This window comes from Odocoileus virginianus, chromosome 3, assembly GCF_023699985.2.
Source record: "Odocoileus virginianus isolate 20LAN1187 ecotype Illinois chromosome 3, Ovbor_1.2, whole genome shotgun sequence".
Classification (NCBI taxonomy): domain Eukaryota; kingdom Metazoa; phylum Chordata; class Mammalia; order Artiodactyla; family Cervidae; genus Odocoileus; species Odocoileus virginianus.
This window is the reverse complement of record NC_069676.1, coordinates 90,262,465-90,287,419: the sequence shown is the minus strand read 5'-3', so window position 1 is coordinate 90,287,419 and position 24,955 is coordinate 90,262,465. Positions and strand designations below refer to the sequence as shown.

Genomic DNA, 24,955 nt, shown 5'->3' with positions numbered 1-24,955 from the left:
CTCCCATGGCACAGTCTTTTCACTTGCTTGGGCTCCTATCAGCTTCTTTCTGGACACTGTCAGTGGGTTCACAGGGACCCTCAGTCTCTCCCCTCCGTTCTCTTTGCCTCCCCGTGATCGCCCTCCCTGTCATCAGCTCAGTTCAGAGAGTGCACCCAGAGGATGCCAGCAGATGAGTCAAAGGCCACGCCTCACCCCAGACCTGGCTTCCTCTCCCCACCCCTCGCTGCCAGCGTGCCCAGTCACCCTTCCCACCCCAGCTGCCTTTGTTTGGGGAGGTGATGAAGATCGCCGGCCCAAGTCTGTGCCAGCCTTCCCCACTGGACAGTCCATCTGCAGTTTCACTCTGAATCACTGACCGTCTTCTCCCCCAGGGCTACTGTGACCTGGAGAGCTGCAGGGCCAATGCCCAGCCCTCTGACCTGTTTCCTTCTGGAAGCCTCTTCCACTTGGCTCCATTCTGCTCTGTGTTCTTTAGTATGTAGTCACCAACCCTCTGCCTTCTCTCTCATATTCCTGCATCCTTGGAGATGCAGGAATCCCCATGACTTAATCGTTTCCTCTGTGAACAGTTCTCGACATTTTAACAGCAGCCTTGCTTTATTACCAAACATTATTTTTACCTTAAACGGAGGAAATCGAGAAAGAGGCAGGCTCAAATGCCTGCTCCGGCACTTAATTATTCTCCCAGAAGCCGTCACCCTAATCTGCAAAAGCAAAGTAATACTACCTGCCTCTGGAGTCGGCCAATGACGTAATGGGGGGAAACTCACTTCTGAATCACCTGGAGTCCGGCACAGGGCTGCCTCCAGTGCTCAGCACCATTCCATCCTTCTGTTTTGGTTTCCTGCCCACACTCCTGGTCTCATCAGGTATCTCCCACACCTGGATAACATCAAGTCCTTGCTGATAGCTTTCATGCCTTGATCTCTCCCAGCCCCAAACCCACCCCAACCTCTAGCTCCCAGTCCTTTGTATCACTGCCTAATTTATCTGAAATAAATACCAGGTTCCCACTCTGATGAAACACTACACTCTTGGGGGTTTCCCACCATCCTAGATGAGGTCCAATGTCTTCCGCCTGAACTTCAGGCTTCGTATTCGACCTCATCTGCTGATTCCATTGCGTCTCTTGCTCTGTTCCGTACCATGTCTCCCCATCACTCTCCCCGCCCCCGCCCCAGGATGCTGTCCTTCCTGCTTTAGGAGAACTTCATCAGACAGCATCACTCACTGGCTAAGAGAGCGAGAGTGGACTTTGGACTCAAGACTGGAGGAATTTCAGCCAACACTGAATTCATGTGCAAGTTCAAGCAGGTTTTAACCTCTCTATGCCTCAGTGTCCTCATCTGTAAAATGAGAAGAGTAAGTTCTTCCCTTACAGGGCTGTTTTAAGACTTAGCTGATGTACACAAACCCATTATAACAATGCATGGGAAGTGACAAATGCTGGACAAAGGCTAGTCAGCGTTAGCATCACCACCATGCTCCCATCCACCACTCAGCCTCACATCTCCCCATGGCCGAAGAAGCCTTTCTCTGATCAGATTCCTCCTACCCTTCCTTTGAAGACTTAGCTCAAGATACAACACCTATATCCGCTTCAGCTCATCCTATCTTCTCAACTCTCTTATAGGCTTGTACTTCTTCCTTGAACACTCAATCATATATGCTGCTGAGGTTTACTGCATCTCTTCTAGGTATCAGTCATGTCTTATCAACAAAGCTGTCAACTGACCAAGAGACAGATCATCTCCACTCCCCAAGGTGCCCACCACAGTGTTCAGTAGAAGAGAGGAGCTCAAAACCCACTGTTGGGTCCAATCTTTGTTTCCATTTGCTAATTGTCAAAGTTTCATTTAAACAAAGAATGCAGTATGGTTTTAATACCTTGCTTTTTTAAAAAGAAAGCTAAAATCAAGAAAATAATTAATAAACCAGAAGAAAAGTTCAATCTGATTGCTTCTTATGGCCATGAATCCATGAGCAAGTCAGTTAAACCCAAAGAGTGTCTAGTTTCCCACATGGGAACACCATGTAGCCCACAGGGTTACTGTGAGAGAGTCAGATACCAAATACTAGGGCAATTTGAGCAAAGCACAAAACAAATATTAAAAAATTTTAAAACTAAGAAGTTCTGACAAATCAGTAACTAACTTTGAGTTAGGTCTCCTAGATGCACAAGAGAGAAATGTATAATTTGTTTCTGAACCATAATGAGATTCTTATTTTAATGATGCATCTCAAAAATATGAAAGAAAAAATAATAGATTTTCTTTAAAAACTTCTTTTTTTTACAGTTTCTGCCAGAGACCCAAACTTGAACTCCATGAGGCCAGGGACCTGCCTGTCTCAGCAGCTGCACATACCCAAATGTTGCACACAACAGGTGCTTAATAAGTATTTGTTAAATAAATTAATGTATGAATTTGTACATGAATAAACGTGAGTATTATGTGATGGCTCAAAAGCAACATTTTATTAGTTTTATTCAATCACCAGAAATTTTGTTTAAAGCACAGGTCAGAAAACAAGCTAGGAAAAAAAACATCTAGTCTTCTATATCCTTACTGGCATTACCCAGCAGTTGTATAACTTAAAAAAAACTCAGAGGCACACAAAAAAACCCTAGCTGCTTCCTGTGAGACACCTGGAACAAACAATACATGGCCCGTGAGGGGCTTTCTAAAGAAAGCACTGCTGTTCTGCACAGACACCATTCATGGACCGAACACGTTTATGGGGATGGACTGTTCACTTTAGGAAATGAATATTCAGATGTTTAACTGTCTATTGTTTGCCCTGCAGTCACACCACGACATACCATCTTGTCTCATGATGCTTTTAATTATTTACCATAATAATGATGCTTCTCAAGAGAACCACAGTTCAGTTACCTAACAAAGCATAATATTTAATCCTAACAAAAATCCTGATTCCATGAAATGGGTCATTTATGAATGAAGCTCAGCCACCTCTTTCAGGGAGAACATGGCTTTGTGCCAGCAGACCTAGTTAGGGTACCAACTTCCACCTCCGCACGTGTGCAATATGAGACCAGGTCAACTGTGAGAGGATCCTAAGTACAACACCAAGTTATAAGAGAGCAGAAGAGGGAGACTGTATTTCTGAGATGCATGTTTGAAGGCGGCTAGGGAAAACTTCACAGAGGAGATGGGAACAATTTACTTGGTATTAATGGCAGTTGTGATCGGGAGGTAAGGACTATAGAACCTTCAATGTGCAGGTGCTTTAGGCATCTGATTTTAGTGTATCTTTATAAAATCCTAGGACCCACTCATTATTATCTGCATTTTACAAAGGAGAAAACTGAGGCTCAGAGAAGTTAGGTAACTTATCTAAGATCTCACAGTTGAGAAGCTATAGAGCTTAGATTTGAACACAGACACTGACAATAAGGTCCATAAGCTTTTTGCTATAACAAGTTTACTCTCCTACTTTCGAAAAGTAAGACGAAAAATTTTAGTTTTACAAAACAAAGAGATGGAGCCAGGGACAGGGTTGTCATTCCAGATGAGCAAAGCAGCTTGAGCAAGACTCAGAGGCGGGGAAGTGCCAGAGACCGTCAGTCTGGAGTTGGACCGGCTGGATAAAGTAGAGCATGGCAAAATGAGGAGACCTGAACACTGCCTGGGGAAAACAGAAAGTGATTCTATCCAGGCTGAGGATGCTATACACTCATGAATTATATTAAAAGGGACTGCACAGCCTTAAGATAAAAATAGAAAGCCTGAGCTCTGCTTGCTCTGGGAAGTGGAGAGCACATGCATCCTTGGCCTCTGATGCAACCCTGTGGGCAGACCTCAAAATAAACATCCACATGTTGCCTGGCAACCGGGACAGTAGCCACAGCTGATCTGTGATCAAAATCCAAACCCGAGAGACCTTAGAACATTTGGCCACACCCTGTGAGGGCCTGATTATGAGCTGCGACACAGGAGCACCTCAAACGCTTAGGAAAACAGCCACAAAAGGCGTGAAGTTCGGTACCCTAAGACAACTGTTTGATTTTCATTGCTTTGTGAGCCCCACTCTTCCAGTGTTCCCCTTCCCTACCCCCCGGGGCTGATTATGTTGTAGGCAAGGAAGACAGCAAGCCACGCAGCCTGGATTCGTCATCAAAGAGGAGCAATGCAGCTTTTTTTTCTTTTAAAGTTGTGTTCATGCCTTAGAGAGCCTGGTTATTTTACTTGATGCATGAATAATTCCAGCTATGTCTTACTTTGGCTGCCCCAAACAAGCTAGAGAAGTTAGACCCGGAAAAGACATCCTACTTTCTTCTTGTGGTCCCTCCCCTAGAAAAGGTTTGCTTGGCTAGGACATTCTTAAGCTTGTGAGTCACGCAATTTAAGCAGATTAGAAGCGACACAATGAACAATAAGGAAGACAGCCCATGACAAGTTCTTTGAACTTAAGTCTTAACCTCTCTAGAACACAGTTTCCTCATTTGTAAACTGTCAGGCTTGAGAACTCTGTAGTTCTGCAACTCTAATATGATATGCTATAAACACATAAAGCTTATGTACCCAATCACAGATGTTCAAATGGGAAACACAGGAGTTTAGCTTCTGGAGTTCCACGGACCTGGGGAATTACACTATCTGTAACTTCAGACAAGTTGCTTAAATTTTTGTGTCCGACTCTGTGACCCCACGGACTGTAGTCTGCCAGGGTCTTCTGTCCATGGGATTCTCCAGGCAAGAATACTGGAGTGGGTTGCCAGTCCCTTCTCCAGAGGATCTTCCCAATCAAGGGATCAAACCCGGGTCTCCTATGTTGCAGGCAGATTCTTCACCATCTGAGCTACAGGGAAGTCCTAAGCTTTCCAAGATTGCGTTTTTTTATTTGTTAAATGGTATAAAGGTGACATCTACCTCATAGGATGGTAGTGAGGAATTAATGAGGATGTGTTCATAAGGCCTGGCACATCATAAATTAGTAAACAAAAGCAATTTGTATCATTTTACAAATATCAATTGCCTGGACTTCCCTGATAGCTCAGTTGCTAAAGAATCTGCCTGCAATGCAGGAGACCTGGGTTCGATCCCTGGATTGGAAAGATCCCCTGGAGAAGGGAAAGGCTACCCACTCCAGTATTCTGGCCTGGAGAATTCCATGGACTGTATAGTCCAGGGGTCGCAAAGAGTCGGACACGACCAAGCGACTTTCACTTTCAAAAGATCTCCTCAAGCTGTGGTACATATACACCATGGAATATTACTCAGTCATTAAAAAGAATTCATTTGAATCAGTTCTAATGAGATGGATGAAACTGGAGCCCATTATACAGAGCGAAGTAAGCCAGAAAGATAAAGACCATTACAATATACTAACACATATATATGGAATTTAGAAAGATGGTAACGATAACCCTATATGCAAAACAGAAAAAGAGACACAGACGTAGAGAACAGACTTTTGGACTCTGTGGGAGAAGGCGAGGGTGGGATGTTTCAAGAGAACAGCATCGAAACATGTATGTTATCTAGGGTGAAACAGATCACCAGCCCAGGTTGGATGCATGAGACAAGTGCTCGGACCTGGTGCACTGGGAAGACCCAGAGGGATCGGGTGGAGAGGGAGGTGGGAGGGGGGATCGGGATGGGGAACACATGTAAATCCATGGCTGATTCATGTCAATGTATGACAAAAACCACTATAATATTGTAAAGTAATTAGCCTCCAACTAATAAAAAAATAAATAAAAAAAAAATAAAATCAGGATAAAATCTAAAAAAAAAAAAAGCAAAAGATCTCCTCAGTCTCAGAATGGTGAAGCACTTCAGTGGTGACCACTGCTTTGAAGTTACACACTCATATATAAACAGAGAAAGGACAATGTTATTTTACATGACGAAAGTTTCTTTGGGTTGAAATGCATTGCTTACTTATCTTAAAAGATTATGAGGTCATCTGAAGCATGTATGGTTACTGGTGACATGATCATTGTACAAGAATAAGAAATTCTGAGCTCTGGGGAACAGCTGCCTCAGAGCCTTTCAGCTTGGTTTTCCGAGGGCTTTCAAATTCATTCCTTAGGCACAAACCTAACAGAGTGTGAAAGAAATGAGAACTTTTTATGGACTGCCGTGTAATAAAACCAACGGCCCATCTCAATCTCTACAGGGATGACGGACTCAAAGTGTCAAGGAAACTGAGAAGGTACCTATAAGGAAACACGGAGATGGAGCCAGTTGCATGGTGCCTGAGAGATGAGCCTGTCCCGTGGCCATTCTTGTAGCTGGCTTCTCTGTGAAGCATGTTCTTAATAAGAAGACTTAAATGACAGGAATTAGTACAAAGTTCCCTTCTCCAAGCTGATTTCCAAATAGTGAAAATGAAAATGCAGGGTGAAATAAAACATTGTTCTAGAAACCAGGTAAGAAAAACAAATTCACAAAGGTACACTAACAGCAAACTTAATCTTTGCAAATATTAAAGAGGTAATGTTATTTAGTCAGGAGAACAGCTGTGGAGCCTGACCACTGGAGTCTGAATTTCAGCTCTGCTATCAGCTGTATGACCTTGCACAAATTCCCTAACTGCTTTGTGCCTCAGTTTCCTCATCTGTACAGTGGGAGTAATCGATACCTTCCACATTTCATCCCACTTTCCCCTAAAACAAAAAAAAATTCAATAGAACAGGAGATTGATTTTTAAATAGGTTTCATTTTAAATATGTAAAAAATTTGTAAAAATATGAACAGTGCTGCTTATCCTTAAGTCTGAGCAAAAGTTCTGCATTTCGACACTAGAAGGATATTTTTCACTATGTATTTTACCTGTTTTTTTTTTTAATTTCACTATATTCAGATGTGTAATTTATTCCTTCTTTACTGCCCATTAAGACATCTGGAGAAACTCTGTCAACAAAACTCTTATTTGCTAATTCCAATCAGGGTATAATACACTCTTTCACAGAAGCAGGAAATTTAATCAATCAGAATTTCCACAGCATTAAGATACTGAGCATAATATTGAGGGCATAATATCAATTTCTAGTGCTTTTCTGAATTTAGATACAAATTCCTCTCTTAGTTATTTAAACCGCCTGAATATAAACTACTGAGTCTAGGATTTTATAAGACTGGTCTACTGAAAAAGGCATTGGAATCAAATAGAACCTTGCTATTTATGTGACCCAGGGTAAGTTATTTAATCTAAGCTTTAGTCTTCTCATTTTAAAAACTGTCCTAATATCCATTTATCTAGTTGCAAAATATGCAGCTCTTAAGAGGATTAAATGAAATCTATAAATCTCTTAGTATAGTAGTTGTTTAACAAATTAATAAACAGTTGGCTTTTCTTTTCATTTATTTTCTATTTATCTAGATCATGGAGAGCTTCTCCAAGCTACATACATACTGCTGGACCTAACCCCTCTCCCATAGCATTCCAGAATTATCTACAGATTATCAGAATGTCCTTTGTTAATCGTTTGTTTCCTATTGGTTGTCTCACCATTTTAAATAGTAACCAAATCTTCAGTTCATTGGTCAGTAGAAGAATGTGGAGAAGTTATACACACAGAGAAAAGTTACGGTTTATTACTAGTTCAACTAGAAATCAACTGGGGTATTTTGCCAAGATTTTAACTGCAGATATGTAGATCGGTGTTCATCACATTCAATCTTTGGAAATTCATGAAGAGGTGTAAGAATATGATTGTCAGAGGACTAGAGAATGAGAGTTCTAATTTGCCAGGCTAGGAATCCTACCACAAGAACACTATTTGAGAATAATTCAGCACCCATTATTGTAATAATTGAAAAAAGTTCTTGAAACCAAGCAAGAACTCAAAACTCGAAAGCCAGAAGAGGGGAGCCTTTCCTTTACGATCTCTAAAATGTGTGGACACTTTATGGCTAAAATTTCTAACAATAATTAACTAATGAACTGACAGACTTGAAACTCAAGTTACAGTAGGACATCACACAAAAGATGATGTAATTTTATAATATTTCTAGGGAGAAATGATCACTAATTTTAATCAGTGAAACTATGCGAAATACGCAGGAATCCATACATATTTAATTATTTTATACTAAAATTATACATAATGATTGCTGGCAATGAATGTCATATCAAGCTATAGGACTGTGCCAGGTCAAGCACTAACACCTTTGTTCTTTGTTTAGTCGCTGAGTCGTGTCTGACTCTTGCGACCCCGCGGACTGTAGCCCCCCAGGCAACTCTGTCCACGGGATTCTCCAGGGAAGAACGCTGGCGTCGGTTGCCATTTCCTTCTCCAGGGGATCTTCCTGGCCTAGGGACTAAGCCCGTGTCTCCTGCACTGGCAGGCGATTCTTTACTATGGGCTAATAATTAATAAAGACCTGTGGAGGGCAGGCAAAGAGCAGCTGAGAAGCACAATCACAGGCTAAGAAAACAGGCAGCACTTGCTTAATTTTTCAATTTCCCTCTGGACAGGACCTTTGCATAGGAGCTGTGAAAGAAATCACAGAGCTGCCTGGCACTTGAAGTGTTCCCCAGCATGCTCGCCAGCTTGTTGAGGGACAGGCTTGCTAACTCGGCCATGTTCTTCACATGGTTCATCAAAGAGCGACAGTTTTGGGCTTTTATCCCTGGCAGTTTTAACGAGAAGTTCTGGGGACCAGGGTTCTGTCTGTCTGCTTCAGGGAGGGTCTTGGAATTGGCGGTCACAGCCGATTAACACCTAGCTCAGTGGTTTGGGGGCTCCCCTGGGGGCTCAGGTGGTAAAGAACCTGCCTGCAATGCAGGAGATCTGAGTTCGATCCCCGGGTCAGAAGATACCCTGGAGAACAGAATGGCTACCCACTCCAGTACTCTTGTCTGGAGAAGGCCATGGACAGAGGAGCCTGGTGGGCTACAGGGAGTCCACGGGGTTGCGAAGAGTCAGACACGACTGAGCGACTTTCACTTGGCTGTGTTTTTTGGCCCAGGAGCAGAAGCACTCATGGGCACTGTGTGGGGAGGGGCAGGGCAACAATGAACACTTAGAAACTTGTAAAGGAGTTTGTCGAAAAGCATAAGGCAGCAGGAAGAGAGAGGAAGGGTTACAGTCTAAAAGGCTGTGAGCCCCCCAGGGGATTCTGAAACTCTGAGACATTGAGAATGACTGCTTTAGGCAGCTTTAAAGGAGATGGCTTTATAGGGTTTGCTGGAATGACCACCATTTTCTATTAAAACAGCTGTTGTTATCCACGGGCACTGGTTTTCCCATAACAAACTTACGTCTCTTCATGCTTTCATTTGGTCAAGAGAAAGGTACCAGAATTCCTTAGATAATAAGATTCACAAAATTACTTTTCAAAAGTACTTTCCAGCTGGTTTTGAAAGGAAGATGTATGGTGCTGACCTGGCCAGTCCAGATTACTAAACAGCATAGATGCTCCCTCAGAAAACAGTCCTGCAATACCCCAAGAGTATCTGTCTTCTCCAGTCTCATGACCATAAACTCTGAGGACAATTGGTAACTGGGATTATGCCTGTAGTGTAAATCTTTCTTACACTAGAAAAATATAGAATATAGACTTCGCCAAGCTCAACAGTGTTGTCATCTTATAGGCAGATATTCTGGCCCACTAGTGGAACCCTTAATGCTACACATATCCACACATCTAGCATACAGCTCAGTTCTAAGGATTTAAGAAAAAAAGTGAAATTTTTTTCTGAAAAATTTTCAGAAAAATAATATTTGCCTATCTCTGTAGATCAGGAGTCTAATACTCAAATGAAAATATACATTGGGGGATGTGAATGAGTGTATCAGGCCAGAATGAAGAGGGGGTAAGAGGCTTCAATGACAAAATAGAATGTGCAGTTTTATCTACAGGCTTTCAAATGGTTTAAAAACATTGCTCAGGCTTAATAAAATTAATCTGAATTCTGATTCAAGAGTCCCTTTCTGTTCTAGACACATATAAATACTGTATAAAATTTAACATTAAAACATTAATAAAGAGATAAATCAAGAGATGGTGAGTATAAAAGAGAAGTTGAGAATTCTGGAAGCTGAAAATTCTGGCCACAAGTTTCAGTTCCCTGCTCTAGACCAAGCCCTCTGAACCTCATGCATCTTTGCAAACAAAATATTATGAAAAGAAGCAAGTCTGAAAGTATATATCCCAGGATTCTGATGATGACAAGACAAGGTACTGGCATTATATTAGACGATTTTATTTGCCTTGTTAGATATAAATAGAATTTCCTATTCCATGATAAGAAGGAAACAGAAAAGACTCAGAGGACTGAAAACCATACAAATAAGTTTACCCTCTGCTACTGTGGCCACCCTTAGTACAGCTAATGAAGAAATAATACGCAGGAGACTGAGTCTCTGGTTTCTCTGTAGGAGCAACTTTCTGCCCCAGCAACTCTATTCTAGACAACTCCGGAGGGATCAAGATCTCATTGAGGTATTTATACTGAGGAGCTCAATCCGTGACAGAGTGCAAAGAGTATGCCTGCATACTCACCCGGGTGCCTTCTCTTATGACAGCTTTGAAAAAGGAGTGGTTCAGGCCCTTTCTTAGGCACCAACAGAGGGCCACGAACATCAATCAGGTCGGTTTATGGAGGGCCCTCAGGCTGGCTCAGAAGTCTCAGCTTCTCTGGGTAGAAGAGCCACAGCTCTCAGCAAGGCGGCACTGCACCGCTGCTCACAGACAAACTCTGGTGAGCCAACTCCCTTAAAGCAGCGAGCATTCCACTTTTACAGGTTTAAGGATTTACTTTGAAAGCTTACTGGGCCATAGATTCCAGCGATGCTGACTGGGTAGGTCTGAGGTGCGACCTGGGCAATCTCCATTTTTAATTAAGGATCCCAGGTGAATTTCACACAGATGCTTCCCAGACTTCGTATCATGAAACACTGTATTCGAGCATTCCAAGGGGGAGGAGGAAGTACAAGCCCAGAACACACGGATCAGCAGAGTCCCAGGCCCATGGATTAGCCTGGGATTATCCCACTGGACTGCCTTTTCTATTTGAGAACCAAGAAACTTCTCTCCTCTGAGGAGACCCCGCTGCTAAAACACAGCTCTGCGCAATTAAGGAAGCCCTGCTTCAGTTACACTCAGCTTCCCCATTGCTTAGTATTACTAGTCCATCAGTAGGGCTCCTGGGAAACTCCTTATGTTCCAGAACTCGGATGATGATGAGCCACGGAGTCATCACCACTCACCCACGTCTTGGCCATTATGATCAGTATGTACCAGGGGACCTAGAGAACTGAGGATAACCATAAGTGCATTGGCAATATGTAAAAGAAATCTGTTTACCAAAGTTAACTTGATTAATCAGTAAAAGCAGACCCAAAGCTTCTTTCCAACATATAAGAAATCCTTCCAAATAAAACTGTTATGATTTTGTAGGAGTTGCAAAGGCATCTAAGGGAAAATAAACAAACACTATCAACAAAAGAGAGCAAGAGACCACCTATGTAACTAAGGTGTGCCACTTATTGCTAGCGAAGGAATCAATCAAAATGATAAAGGGTGAGCCAGATGAGCATCTGAGCTTCTTCCTCCTTTTGCTAAGGATATGTATCCACCACGTGGCAGCTGACAAACACAAAATATTCAACAAGAAATGAAATGGAGACAATGTGCCCTGAGAGGTAAGTGTCTGGAATGCAGGGGCAGGTTATCCTGTGGGTGAGCTTGTCTACCCTCCCTGCATCTCAGCGTGGGTTGTGAAGCAACAGGAAGATGAAGAGGATGACCTGTCACCCTCAAAGCTGGTTTGGAAGACAGGCAGCTCAGACTCAGGCAGCCATGGAGTCTCCAGTTAATCTGTGCACTGCGCAGGACAAATGGAAATCTCAGGTTACCATTGACACCTGATGGGAATCCTGTCTGCATGGGACAGTTGTCAAGAAAGTCTCACGAGAGAGCCCTAAAATGGATCAAAACTCTTAGTCCCACATAACAGCATACGGAAAAGTGTGCAGCGGGGAGATCAGAGTAACTCCACTGGTAGTTAGGGGCAAGTCTGGAAAGATGGGATCAAGAAAATAATGAAGGAGGCGAGCCAATGCTTGGGAAGTGGATGTATTCAGATCTCTGAAGAGGCCAACCTTGAACTGACTGGTTACAGATCTCCTTTCAGGGACTCATTTTACTAATGTTTATTCCCAGAAAAACAGGCCCAAGCTTAACCTCATCCCCCTTCCCTCAAACTTGCACTGCTTCACAGCACCTTGATAGCAATGCTTTTTAGCACTTTTTACACTGTTTTTATATTTGTTATATGGCCCATACTTCACGTCTGTATCCTCAGCACCATGACTGGCCATTGTAGAAGTTAAACAAAAATAGTTCATTATGGATCTTTTTCGATTACCTAATCTTCAGCTAATGGACAAACAGATGTTAAGCTGTAAATGCTCATAAAGCTTAGAGAACAAAAATGAATATTGTTTTCCCTTTTCTGCCTACCTAGGATAAATCTCTATACTTGTGCAACAGTATCTTAGGGCTCTGTTCATATTGAGAAAAAAAAAATCTCTTTTTCAATTCAACAAACATTTATTGAGCAATTACTATGCAGAAGGCACCATGGAAGATGCAATGGTAGTCCAAAGATGTGGCTCTTGTCTTCAAAGCGCTCACAGTAGGGTAAAAAGCTGGTATTCTAAGAACAAAAGTAACCACAGCCAAATGAGATGATACAGTCAAATGAGACTTTAGTGTGTGTTAACTTTACCCACTAAAACTCATTTTTTTTAGGAAGTATTTTATGGAGAGCTGTTAAACATGTCCTGAGAAATAATAGGGCAGTGGTTAAAAGATCAGGCTCTTACTTTCTTGATCTGTAAAGTGGGCATGATAAGGGTATCTACCTCCTCCCTTTCTCATCATCAGATCATGTAAAGTGCTCGACATATGCCTAGAACACAGTAATTATCAGCAAGTATGGTAATAACTATTAATGCTGATTTTTTTTTTTGCTGTTCAGTCACTAAATCGGGTTGGCTCTTTTGTGACCCCATGGACTGTAGCCCGCCAGGCTCCTCCATCCATGGGATTCTCCAGGCAAGAAAACTGGAGTGGATTGCCATTTCCTTCTCCAGGGGATATTTCCAACCCCGAGATAGAACCCACGTCTTCTGCTTGGCAGGCGGAATCTTAACCCCTGAGCCAATACACTGATCTAATACAGATTATGCTGATCTGTTCTTTTTCTGAAACCTATTAAAGTCACTTGCTAATAATTTATTATTATTGCCTAATGTGGACAGAAGGGCACACAGCTAACAATGTCACTTTAGCAATAGGATTACACATAGCCTCCACCCAAATCTCCAAGGTTCAAATGCATGTATGGACTTGCTCAGAAGTCAACCTGTCTTAAGAGATGCTGTAACGGACCCTTAAAGATTGGAGACAATGGGACTGAGTAATTATATTTATGGCTCTCCATAAAAAGAGTGTATCAACTGATCTTAACCAGGGGAAGCAGCACCCAATGAAGGGGTATTTTAAAATGTGTGCATGACAGCGTTTTTGTCATGCTCTGGCATTTAGTGGGAACACAGCCCCGCCCAGTTAAGAACTGTCAACCCAAATGCCATTAGTACTCTGCTGAGAAACACTGGGTGACTGACATTTTTCAGTTAAAAGCTATTCACAGAGAAAAAAATAAAACAAAACTGTTTGTGAAGACCAATTGTACTTTCTCAGTATGCAGATTCAATATATATAAAAAAACTACAGGATAAAATAGCTCTTTCTTATGAGGCCAGACACACTGATGCTAAAACACGTATCCCAGATTCAAAGAGTCTTCAAAATGAGGGGACTATGAGGTAGAGAAGAGACAAAGATATCTATGTACACAAGAGAACATAGGTTGTGGGTTTTTTATTTAAATAGGACTGAACCATTAAGTGGTTCATATTGTGGGAAAAGTAAATACTTCCAGCTAAGAAGTAGTGATGTATTACAGATAGTTGTTATTATAAACAATAAATAGGAACACAAATATTTGACGGACTTTACGAACTCAACTCAAATTAACGTCCCATGTTTTCCTAAAGCTTTTTCAAATGATCAGTTTACTTGTTCTCTTTTAAATCTTCATTGCTGAGAGAAGAATTATACTCAGCCAATTCATGGACAATCAAGAAACCTAACCGACCATTAATAAACTCTCCGCACTGAGAATCTTCTCTCAAAGCATGAGAACTGTAACAGACAATGTTTATAATCGAAGGCACTGCTTCCTAAACACATCAGGCAGTCTGCAAAGTTCACTTTTTTTTTTTTTAAACAGTCATCAAGGGTTCTTGTTGCCTGTACCAGGATTCGCGCTCCTTCCTCACTGCTATTGGCCAGCCACCCCTTCTCCATCAGCAGGCAGATGTAGCCTTGGCTAATCTAGCATGATTTTGCCAAATGTCACTATTCTGTTTTAATCTTACACAGGCAGCAATCTCCTCCCCACCGCATTCCCAGCAATAAATACCCTTTAGATACTGAAAAATCAGCGTGCAAAAGTTAAATTCAGTTCCCACAAACATGTCAGGAAGAGGCACTCTTCATTAGAAAATTAACTTGCTGGCTGTAAACAGCAGGTGCCCCTCCTTATCGGCCCTCCCTGCAATGCAGAGGTTTTCCCTCTCGAAAACATCTCATATAGCAGGAACTTTCCAGAACTGCCGATTAAGCAGTCCCATTCCTCCGATGTAGGTACAGGTGGAGTCCCTAGGGGACTAGTCAGAGGCCCCAAGGTCCCACCCTTGGAGGACGCTTCTTAAACTCTCAGCCTCCTTCTCTCAAGCTGTAAAATGAAAATAAAGAACCAGCCCCGTACGCGTTTATAACTGAGGCACGGGACCACCCTGACAGCGCCGAAGAGACTGTCAAATCTCCACGAAAACATTTTGCATTCTTGAAAGACAGGTACAGAGCACCGCTCCGTGATGTCATCCGACCACAGCCTCAGGTTGTGTTCAAGGAAACAACCAAAACAAGTCACAACATCGGCCACGCCACACCCAGCACGTTATCAGGTCCACGGAGAGGTTACACACAGTGAGGTCATTCTCTAAAACGGAGGTCACCACGGCGGAGGGGGCAGGGCGGGGGGAGCGGAAGGGGTCTAACCCTCACGATCACAGGGCCAAACCGAATCCACGGAGCTGCTGCTCTTTCTTTTTCGGTCTTTCAGCATTTTTTCCAGGTCGCACAAATCCCTGGTTTTGGAACCCTACCCTGTTCCAGATTCGTTCCCAGTCCAGCAGCCGGCCACAGCGGCACCGACGGAGGAGGGGTCGGCAGGTAACCCAAGGGAGCTTAGAACCCACTGGAAGGCGATGGGTCTTAAAGGTCGAGAGATGGTCAGGGCGCACGTCCAGGCGCTGGGAGCCCGCCGGCCCGGGAAGCCGCCGCAGCCTCGGGGCAAGCGGCCGAAATCAGTACTCACTCTGCGTCCGGCTTCGGAGCCCTGGAGACTTCAGCCGGGCTTGGGGGACGTTTGCATTCCCGGTGGCGCTCGGCCCCCGCGGTTTCAGTTTGCAGCCGCAGCCGAGCGCGCGGAGAGAGACGCGGCGGGGCGGTCCCGGGACCCGAGACGCAGGCCGCTCCCCGCCCTCCTCCGCCCGCCCGGGGCAGCACCGCCCCCGGAGCCCCGCGCGGTTCGTGGAGGGGGCGATGCCCGCTCTCACGGCGGGGCTGGCATCCTCGGGGCTGCCTAACAGAACAACAACGCGATGCAGGTCACCCGCTGATGGCAGCGGTCTACCGCTCCAGGTCTGTCTCCGTGCGAACACACGCCCCCAAACGTGGCTTTTTAAACTACCCAGTAAATTAACATTTTACATCCCGTAACAGATTTTGCTTTCTAAAGAGTGGCTTAACAGAACCAAAATTCTACTGAATTACTGTACATTATACATTATGATTAAACATTTCAAAATAAGAATGGATTTTAAGCCACTGAATAAAATAAGAATGCATGAATTCATACTGCCGTAAATAAACTTGTTTATATATATACATATGCTCAGCCAATTCATGGACAATCAAGAAACTTAACTGACCACTAATAAATTCCTCTTGCCCTGAGAATCTTCTCTCAAAGCATGCGAACTGAAACACAGACAACGTTGGCCACCTACCCCTTCTTCTGTTGTCCTGCTACCCCTTCTCCATCAGTCAGCAGATGTAGCCTTGGCTAGTCTGGAATGATTTTGCTAAATGTCACTATTCTGTTTTAATACACAGGTAGCAATCCCTCTCCACCGCATCCCCAGCAATAAATACCCTTTAGATACTGAGGAGAGATAAGGAAATGCTTTTCCTTATAGAAGAATATACTTACACTTGAAGTCGCTAAGTCAGGTCCGACTCTGTGACCCCATGGGCTGTAGCCTACCAGGCTCCTCTGTCCATGGGATTTTCCAGGCAAGAGTACTGGAGTGGGGTGCCATTGCCTTCTCCAGAGGATCTTCCTGACCCAAGGATCGAACCTGGGTCTCCCACACTGGGGGCAGACGCTTTACCATCTGAGCCACAAGGGAAGTCAATAGAAGAACGCTAACTAATAAATAAAAAATAAGTGACTGGGGTGAGGGAAAACACTTACAAGATTTTAAAGAAATATGGGAAGCCAGTTTTCCCCAAAGCCATAAATCGGTTACAACAAAGGCTCTAGACAGGGAGCTGGGGGTGTGAGTGGAGGAGGTGGTGGCAGTGGGCGGTTGAAGACCAGAAATTCAGGCCTCGCTAGTGACAGCTGGGCGGTGACTCACTCCGTGTCCAGCCAAGGCAGAGGTGATGGCCAGCTGGCATTCAGAAGAGTGCTCATCGGGCAGGCTGGTACCCACAGCCACCCAGCAACCAAGGCAGGCGGGGTCACACCGACTTCTCCTGCAAGGTGTTCCCCACAGCCACCTATTTATTATCATTTTTCATTTGCTTCTGTTAAAGGTGGTGAAAGAAAAGCCCTTCCAACTCTAATATTCTATAATTCCCTGAGAAGAGGACCCTGTCCTCATAATTCTTCTAGATGAAAATGTAGCTTAAATTCCCTTTTGGTTCATGGTCAGTATTTTCTGTGCTTTTTTGTTTCTTAACCTCAGTTTATCAGTGACATTTCAAAGAACCAACATGACTTACTTGGGCCACTTCTCAAGAGGGATGAGCCCTGAGTCCCACAGCTCCACGGTTAGGCAGCATATCTCTCTCAATGAGGGTGAGTATGTCTGAGCTCTTCAAGGGTACAGATTAGTAATTACGTGGTTGTGAACTTCCAAAGATGCTTATCCTTCAGGACAGGTAGAAAGGGACTCCTCTCCTTGGAGATGAAGAGGGACGGTATTGCTTCCAGATATGCTGTGTCTATTCTAGTCCCTGAGGTTCATCCTTTCTTCCAGTGTGGCCCCCACATCACCCGCATCTGAAAAACTGGAGGATATTTATCAAAAAAAGAAAACCCTGGGCCTTACCTCCTTATGAGGAATCGTATTTTTGTGGCTTGGAACCTGATAATCTGCATTTTAACCAGATTATCTAATCTGTTAGATAATCTGATTCCCTGATCAGTTTAGGTAATCTAAGATACACTAATCTAAATTACCCACATTCAGCACAATTCAGCATCTCTGCAGCTCAAAATGCAGTAGCCAAACCACCAGCAGCAACTGGGAGCTTGTTAGAAAAGCAGAAAGAATCTCAGTCTCACCAGGGACTTCCTGAGTCAGAATCTGCATTTTAATAAAAACCTCACTGACTGATATGCACATTAAAATGACACTGCTCTGAATCTCGTTTCCCAAACCTTGGTTATTTGTGTATGTGTGTTACCGTGGTTCAGTCATGTCCAACTCATTGCAACCCCACCAACTGTAGCCCACCAAGCTCCTCTGTCCATGGAGTTTTCCAAGCAAGAATACTGGAGTGGGCTGCCATTCCCTTCTCCAAGGGATCTTCCCAACCCAGGGATTGAACCTGGGTCTCCTGCATTGCAGGCAGATTCTCTACCGTCTAAGCCACTATTTTTTTTTAATCTGGCATAACTATATTTACTTAATATTTTAAAAACAGATTTACATTTTAACCATGTCTAGCCTTGGCTTCCCTGGTGGCTCAGATGGTAAAGAGTCTACCTGCAATGCGGGAGACCCTGGTTCGATCCCTGGGTAGGGAAGATCCCTGGGAGAAGGAATGGCAACCCACTCCACTATTCTTGCCTGGAAAATCCCATGGATGGAGGAGCCTGGTAGGTTACATACAGTCCGTGGGGGGTCGCAGAGTCAGACATGACCGAGTGACTTCACTTAGCCTTGTTTTAAGCAAGACTATCCAAGAGATCATGAGTTTGGAAGTTCTACTTTACTTTTTCTAGCACACGAAAACACATGCAGAACTATTGAAATAAAAATGCTTGCTTACTTAGCAACATACAGAATCATCTCACCCACCACATGTGGTCCAAAGGTTCTGTGGGTGAGGCTGACACTGAACGCCAGGATGCCTCTCACAGTATGCTGACTTTATTCCGCCCCCCCCTCCACTCACATTATGCATGAGAAGAGTAGGGCTGTGCTGCCAAGGTTAACAAGCATTTATGGCAGAACCAGGACCAAAAGCACAGGAGGAATTCTCTGGTGGGTGCTTATTCCTGCACAGATCTTCTCCCCTCCAACTGGGAGCAAAGCTGTATGTGCCTTTTAAACAGAAGATGTTTAAAAGATCTAATGTTGCTAAATAACCTGTTGTTTGTTGTTGTTTAGTCACCCAGTCGTGTCTGACTCTTCTGTGACCCCATGGACAGTGGCCCACCCAACCAGCTCCTCTGTCCATGGGATGTTTCCTGGCAAGAATACTGGAGTGGTAACCAGTGATTTTTCCTCCAGTTCAATTAGACAGTTCTCCTATTTTCCTTTCCAGAGTAAACAGCTGGCAGCTGGCAATGCATTTGAAAATCCTCATTATTGAAAACCGCTCAGTCATGTCGGACTCTTTGTGACCCCACCGACTATACAGTCCATGGAATTCTCCAGGCCAGAATGCTGGAATGGGTAGCCTTTCCCTTCTCCAGGGGATCTTCCCAATCCAGTGATTGAAGCCAGGTCTCCTGCATTGCAGGCAAATTCTTTACCATCTGGAGCCAAAAGGGAAACCCAGGAATACTGGAGTGGGTAGTCTTTCCCTTGTCCAAGGGAATCTTCCCAACCTAGGGATCGAACCCAGGTCTCCTGCATTGCAGGCAGATTCTTTACCAGCTGAGCCATCAGGGAAGCCCAGTCTGTACAGTGCTAGCCGCCCCAGCCCCAGATTCCCCTGCAGCCTGGTTAAGGCACGTGACCGGCACTGGCCAATCAGCTGTGCCTCACACGAGCGAGCCCGGAAATGAGCCGAGTGGAGGCGCCGCCCACTGGTAGGTCTGAGTTTGGAGAAGGGCTTCCAGCCTTCAGCTTGGCAGCGTTCCCCGCAGCCAGGCCTAAGTGTGATAGGTGCTGAGCTGCAGTGGCGGCGAGGAGGGGCTGCCACAGGGAGGCAGGGCGTTGTTCCCGGCTGTGAAATGCATTCTTTCTGCTGTAGCCTTCTGGATTTCTCTAGGAGCTACCCGCTAGCCCCTAAGAATTCCTTTTTAGCGTGAAGTCGTCAGAGTGGATTCCAGTGGGTAAAGTGGGATAACTTTACCCTGCACATCCTCTTATAGCCACAGTCTTCTGCAGAGACATTCTTAATGCAAGTTCAACCTCGCTTTCCTCACCAGAGTTAGTTGGTGGTTACAATAGAAGTTGCCTGAGACTCTCAGTAAAATACAACAGCATGACTGATAATGGATCCCAGCTATTTATTTGGTAAGAGTCTAATTTCTATAGCCTCATTAGTCCTCATTATTAATTTATAAAAATTCAATTTTAAGTACTAAACACCTTTAAAGTAATGCTTTTGAATTAGAAATGTCTATGCCACTTAAGTGTTTTGGATCCTCCAAACCTAGGACTACATGGCAAAAGTGATATTATCTATACACATAATTACTGATTTTGTAAGAATTCTCATAAAACATTTCTGCAATACCTGGTAACTAGTCTATAATATACAGTTACATACAGCTTGCTGCTGCTGCTGCTGCTAAGTCACTTCAGGCGTGCTTACATAAGCTTAAATACTGAATTTTTAATACAGACTAAGTTTTTCTTAATAATTGTAAAATTGTCACTTATGTTAACTTTTGAGTTGAATGTGTCCAGTATCAAGAAAACCAGAACTAATTCTCACTGCCAATTATATGTACTGTTGTCTGTCATGTGTTGGGAAAATATCATTTGCCTGTGTGTTGTGATAATTTATTGTGTAATAAAAGGCTTCAAGGGGTCACAAATGTTATTAAACGATGCATGGGAATGATCATTTTTAAGTGATAATGATACTGAGGCCTTTCAATCTCGTATCAAAAGACAAAGTTAAAAAACCAAGAAAGTATATATATATATGTATGCACATATATAAGGTTTTATATATATATATATATATTTCTAATACTCTGTAAGAGTTAAAGATATAAAAAGGAAGGCATGAAGAATTAAATCCTGGAAAAACCAATATTCAGGAAATTGGTGAAGGAACTCCAGTCAGGAAACCACAGTGATGAAGAACAATAGAAGAATGGGATGGGAGAAGCCAAGGAGGGAATTACAAGTTTGCCAGTAAATCTAAAACAGTCACTGCGTGGCTAAATGTCTCCACCTCCCAGCTACGCTCCCTCCCACAGCTTCCTGAGGCAGGGCAGGGTTTGAGGAGAATGGCCAAATTCTTTACAAGAATTCCACCTAGAAATGAGTGGATGATACTCCTGTGTAGAAAAAAGATGTAAAAGGGACTGCTTACCACTAAATTCAAGGTCGGGGGGGGGGGGGGAATAAAGGAAACAAAACAAAAATACCTAAGTGTGATTTTCTACAACATACTGACCCTCCAAGAATTTGAATGAATGAAATGAATAAAACCCTTCCCAGGCAGGAGATCTGGACGATGTACTGAAATTCCAAGAGTTTAGGTAATGACAATTCTAGAAACCATTTACAAATGATTCACTAAAAATCTCCCAAGATTGAGGTCTGGCTAATGAAGCTTTGGGCACCTGATGTGAAGAACCAGTCTTTTCACTGGAAAAGACCCTGATGCTGGGAAAGACTGAAGGTGGGAGGAGAAGCGGATGACAGAGCATGAGATGGTTGGATGGCATCACTGACTTGATGGACATGAGTTTGAGTAAACTCCAGGAGTTGGTGATGGACAAAGAAGCCTGGCGTGCTGCAGTCCATGGGGTCGCAAAGAGTCAGACACAACTGAGTGACTGAACTAATGAAGCTTCTAATTTTTAGAGGCATAATTTAAGTGCAAGTTAAATAAAAGTCATAATATTACAAAAGATAGGACATGTCTAGAAAATATATTTTAGCTGGAGACCTCCAAACATGAGAGTATGAAGACTAACAAGGGCAATGGCAGTGGAGATAACCTTCCCCAGCCTCTCCTCATGTCTCAGCTGGGCTTTAGTTTGGGTACTTATAAGGGGCTTGGACAGTGGCTAAGGCTCCACGAGGCTCTAAATATTTTAGAGAACTCTTCACCAAGCAAGTAACATACATGAATGAGGAAGTCCATAGCCCTCCATAGGAGAGCTACCAGTTTCAATGGAAAAAAATGCTTATTTTCAATAGTCGTATAGGCAATCCTGAAACAGGTTAAGGTTTGGATAATCTTGGACATACTTGAAGATCACCAGCTGAAGTGGAAGGAGGATAGCTATTTCATATATTGAAAACTACTAGCTAAAATTGTAGTTACAGCTTATCTTGAAAGATGAAATTCCAATGATTTTTATACTTTGCAAAACTTTGTAGTGTTATATTACCAGAGAAGGCTCGGTCAGAGTTTAAAAGGTCCAGGATTTTTTGTGAATCGGAAGCCTGGGTTTGAACCCTACCTCCATCTTACTGGCTTTGTGATCTTGTTGAGGTTACTTAACCTCTCTGAGCCCACCTTTCCTCAGGTACGAAGGAATAATAATTATAAGGTTGTCAGCGGATTACATAAGATAATTATATAGCACATTTAGCAAGAGCCTGCTATGGTTAATACTCATAAAGATAATTTGAATTATTTTCTGAAGAAGTGGAAAGACTATATTTCTACTCATGGTATGTGCAAAAATCAAATATTATTTGTAAATATTAAAACAATAATTTTTTTGACACTTACTATTAGATGCCAGTAAGAATAATAACACAAATGTCTTTATTAGGTCTTAAATCATCAAGAAATGTCATGCGTGTTTCTTTGCACCTTCCCCACCAGCACGGAAATGATACTTAGTTCAATTTTCAGTGACATACTTGACATGTTTGCTTTCCTTACAAGTACCACCCACTAATGATACATCTGTAAAGTAGGTGTCTTTTCATGTCCAGGAAATGACTGACCTTGGTGACCGGGGCTTTTTCACCAGACTGAGTTCTGGAGGGCTGACTGCTCCCAAGGCTTGTTGCTTTTTTCTGAAAAAAAGAAAATATTAGCTTCGATGGGGGAAGATACCTTAACAATGTGGTCAAGCGCAAATTTTTCTATCAATACAAATATCTTTTCAAGCAAAATTCAGACTAATATCCTCAATGCTGAGCACACAAAAAAATGAAACAAGTTTTTAATTTTTTGTATCTTAGCCTGAAGACTGTGTAAATATTAAAAAGAAAGAGTGCATTGAATAAATTGCAATTGTTCAATATTCAATGGTTTCGGAAAACTGCAAAAATCCTCACATGTGCAGGTGCCATTTTCCGCCGCCATGCATTCCCAGAACAGCATCGCTCTCTGGGACAAGGTACATGCTTTCTCTCTTATCCTGAGCGCTGCGCGCAGGCATCAGTACAGCCTGCCCAGAGGGTGACTCAGCAGCAAGTATCAAAGATGTAATTTCATGTCCAAGAAACTTACCTTAGAGAAATAATATTACAAGAGCAAAAGCCTTTTTTTCTTCACAGATACTCATCACAGTATTCTAACTTCAGAAAGCAAAAAACAATATAGCTAATAATGAATGTTTACTGAGTTTTTATTACCTGTATTGTTTTTTGCTTTTTGAAGTTAGAATACTGTGATGAATAATAATGAATGTTTACTGAGTTCTTGGTCTTCCCTGATAGCTCAGTTGGTAATGAATCCACCTGCAATGGAGGAGACCGCAGTTCGATTCCTGGGTCGGGAAGATCCACTGGAGAAGGGACAGGCTGCCCACTCCAGTATTCTCGGGCTTCCCTTGTGGCTCAGCTGGTAAAGATTCCACATGCAATGTGGGAGGCCTGGGTTTGATTCCTGGGTTGGGAAGATCCCCTGGAGAAGGGTAAGGCTACCCACTCCAGTATTCTGGCCTGGAGAATTCCATGGACTGTATAGTCCATGGGGTCACAAAGAGTCGGACACAACTGAGCAACTTTCATTTCACTTTCACTGCACATTGAGGTCTTACCATGTATCAGGTAATTTTCTATCAGAATAAATTATAGATAATAATAAAATAATGCTCTACTACAACATATTGCAGTACTATAGCAAGTGCTCTAAGCATCATCATGTGTAACATGTATATCATATAACATGTATAACATCAGGTGCAACATTTAACATGTATCATGTGTAACAAGTTATTTAATCTTAAAATTACACAATATAAAGCTGTTACTATTGTTATCCTCATTTTATGGGTAAGGAGGTGGAGGAATGGGGTGAGTATATAACTTGGCCCTGGTCACAGCTCATAAAAAGCAAGATCCATTTCAGACCTTATTCTCTCACCTACCCTACACTGCCTCCCACATAAGGGGTCTTGCTACGAACAGCTACAGGATGAAATGTCATGTGGTTGTTTAAAGATCATGTTTTGAAGAACCCTGCATTAAATGAAAATATTTTACTTATATTTTACATAAAGAAAAGCCACATTATAAAGTAACATATGTAGTATGATCTCTGAAGTTCATATGGGGTTATTTTCTGATAGTGGGGTTAAGAGTGCTTCCTTATGCTTTTTTTTTTTTTGTATTTTCTTATATAGCTACTTATATAACTAGTTAGAACTGGACATGGAACAACAGACTGGTTCCAAATAGGAAAAGGAGTACGTCAAGACTGTATATTGTCACCCTGCTTATTTAACTTATATGCAGAGTACATCATGAGATACGCAGGGCTGGAAGAAGCACAAGCTGGAATCAAGTTTGCCAGGAGAAATATCAATAACCTCAGATATGCAGATGACACCACTCTTATGGCAGAAAGTGAAGAGGAACTAAAAAGCCTCTTGATGAAAGTGAAAGAGGAGAGTGAAAAGGTTGGCTTAAAACTCAACATTCAGAAAACTAAGATCATGGCAAAATAGGAGTCCCATCGCTTCATGGCAAATAGATGGAGAAACAGCGGAAACAGTGTCAGACTTTATTTTCTGGGGGCTCCGAAATCACTGCAGATGGTGATTGCATCCATGAAATTAAAAGATGCTTACTCCTTGGAAGGAAAGTTATGACCAACCTAGACAGCATATTAAAAAGCAGAGACATTACTTTGCCAACAAAGGTTCGTCTAGTCAAAACTATGGTTTTTCCAGTAGTCATGTATGGATATGAGAGTTGGACTGTAAAGAGAGCTGAGTGCTGAAGAATTGATGCTTTTGAACTGTGGTGTTGGAGAAGACTCTTGAGAGTCCCTTGGACTGCAAGGAGATCCAACCAGTCCATCCTAAAGGAGATCAGTCCTGGGTGTTCATTGGAAGGGCTGATGCTGAAGCTGAAACTCCAATCCTTTGGCCACCTGATGCAAAGAGCTAACTCATTTGAAAAGACCCTGATGCTGGGAGGGATTGGGGGCAGGAGGAGAAGGGGACGACAGAGGATGAGATGGCTGGATGGCATCACCGACTCGAAGGACATGAGTTT

The 24,955-nt window shown here is 42.9% G+C and overlaps 1 protein-coding gene across 1 annotated transcript in view; it reads right to left on the bottom strand.

Annotated features, from left to right (window-relative positions):
- Window positions 1-24,955, bottom strand: part of CAST (calpastatin) — a 124,616-nt gene that overhangs the window by 61,176 nt on the left and 38,485 nt on the right. The window contains 1 exon segment of the mRNA XM_020875463.2: window positions 22,451-22,522. Within this exon segment, the coding sequence (XP_020731122.2) occupies window positions 22,451-22,522 (72 nt within the window).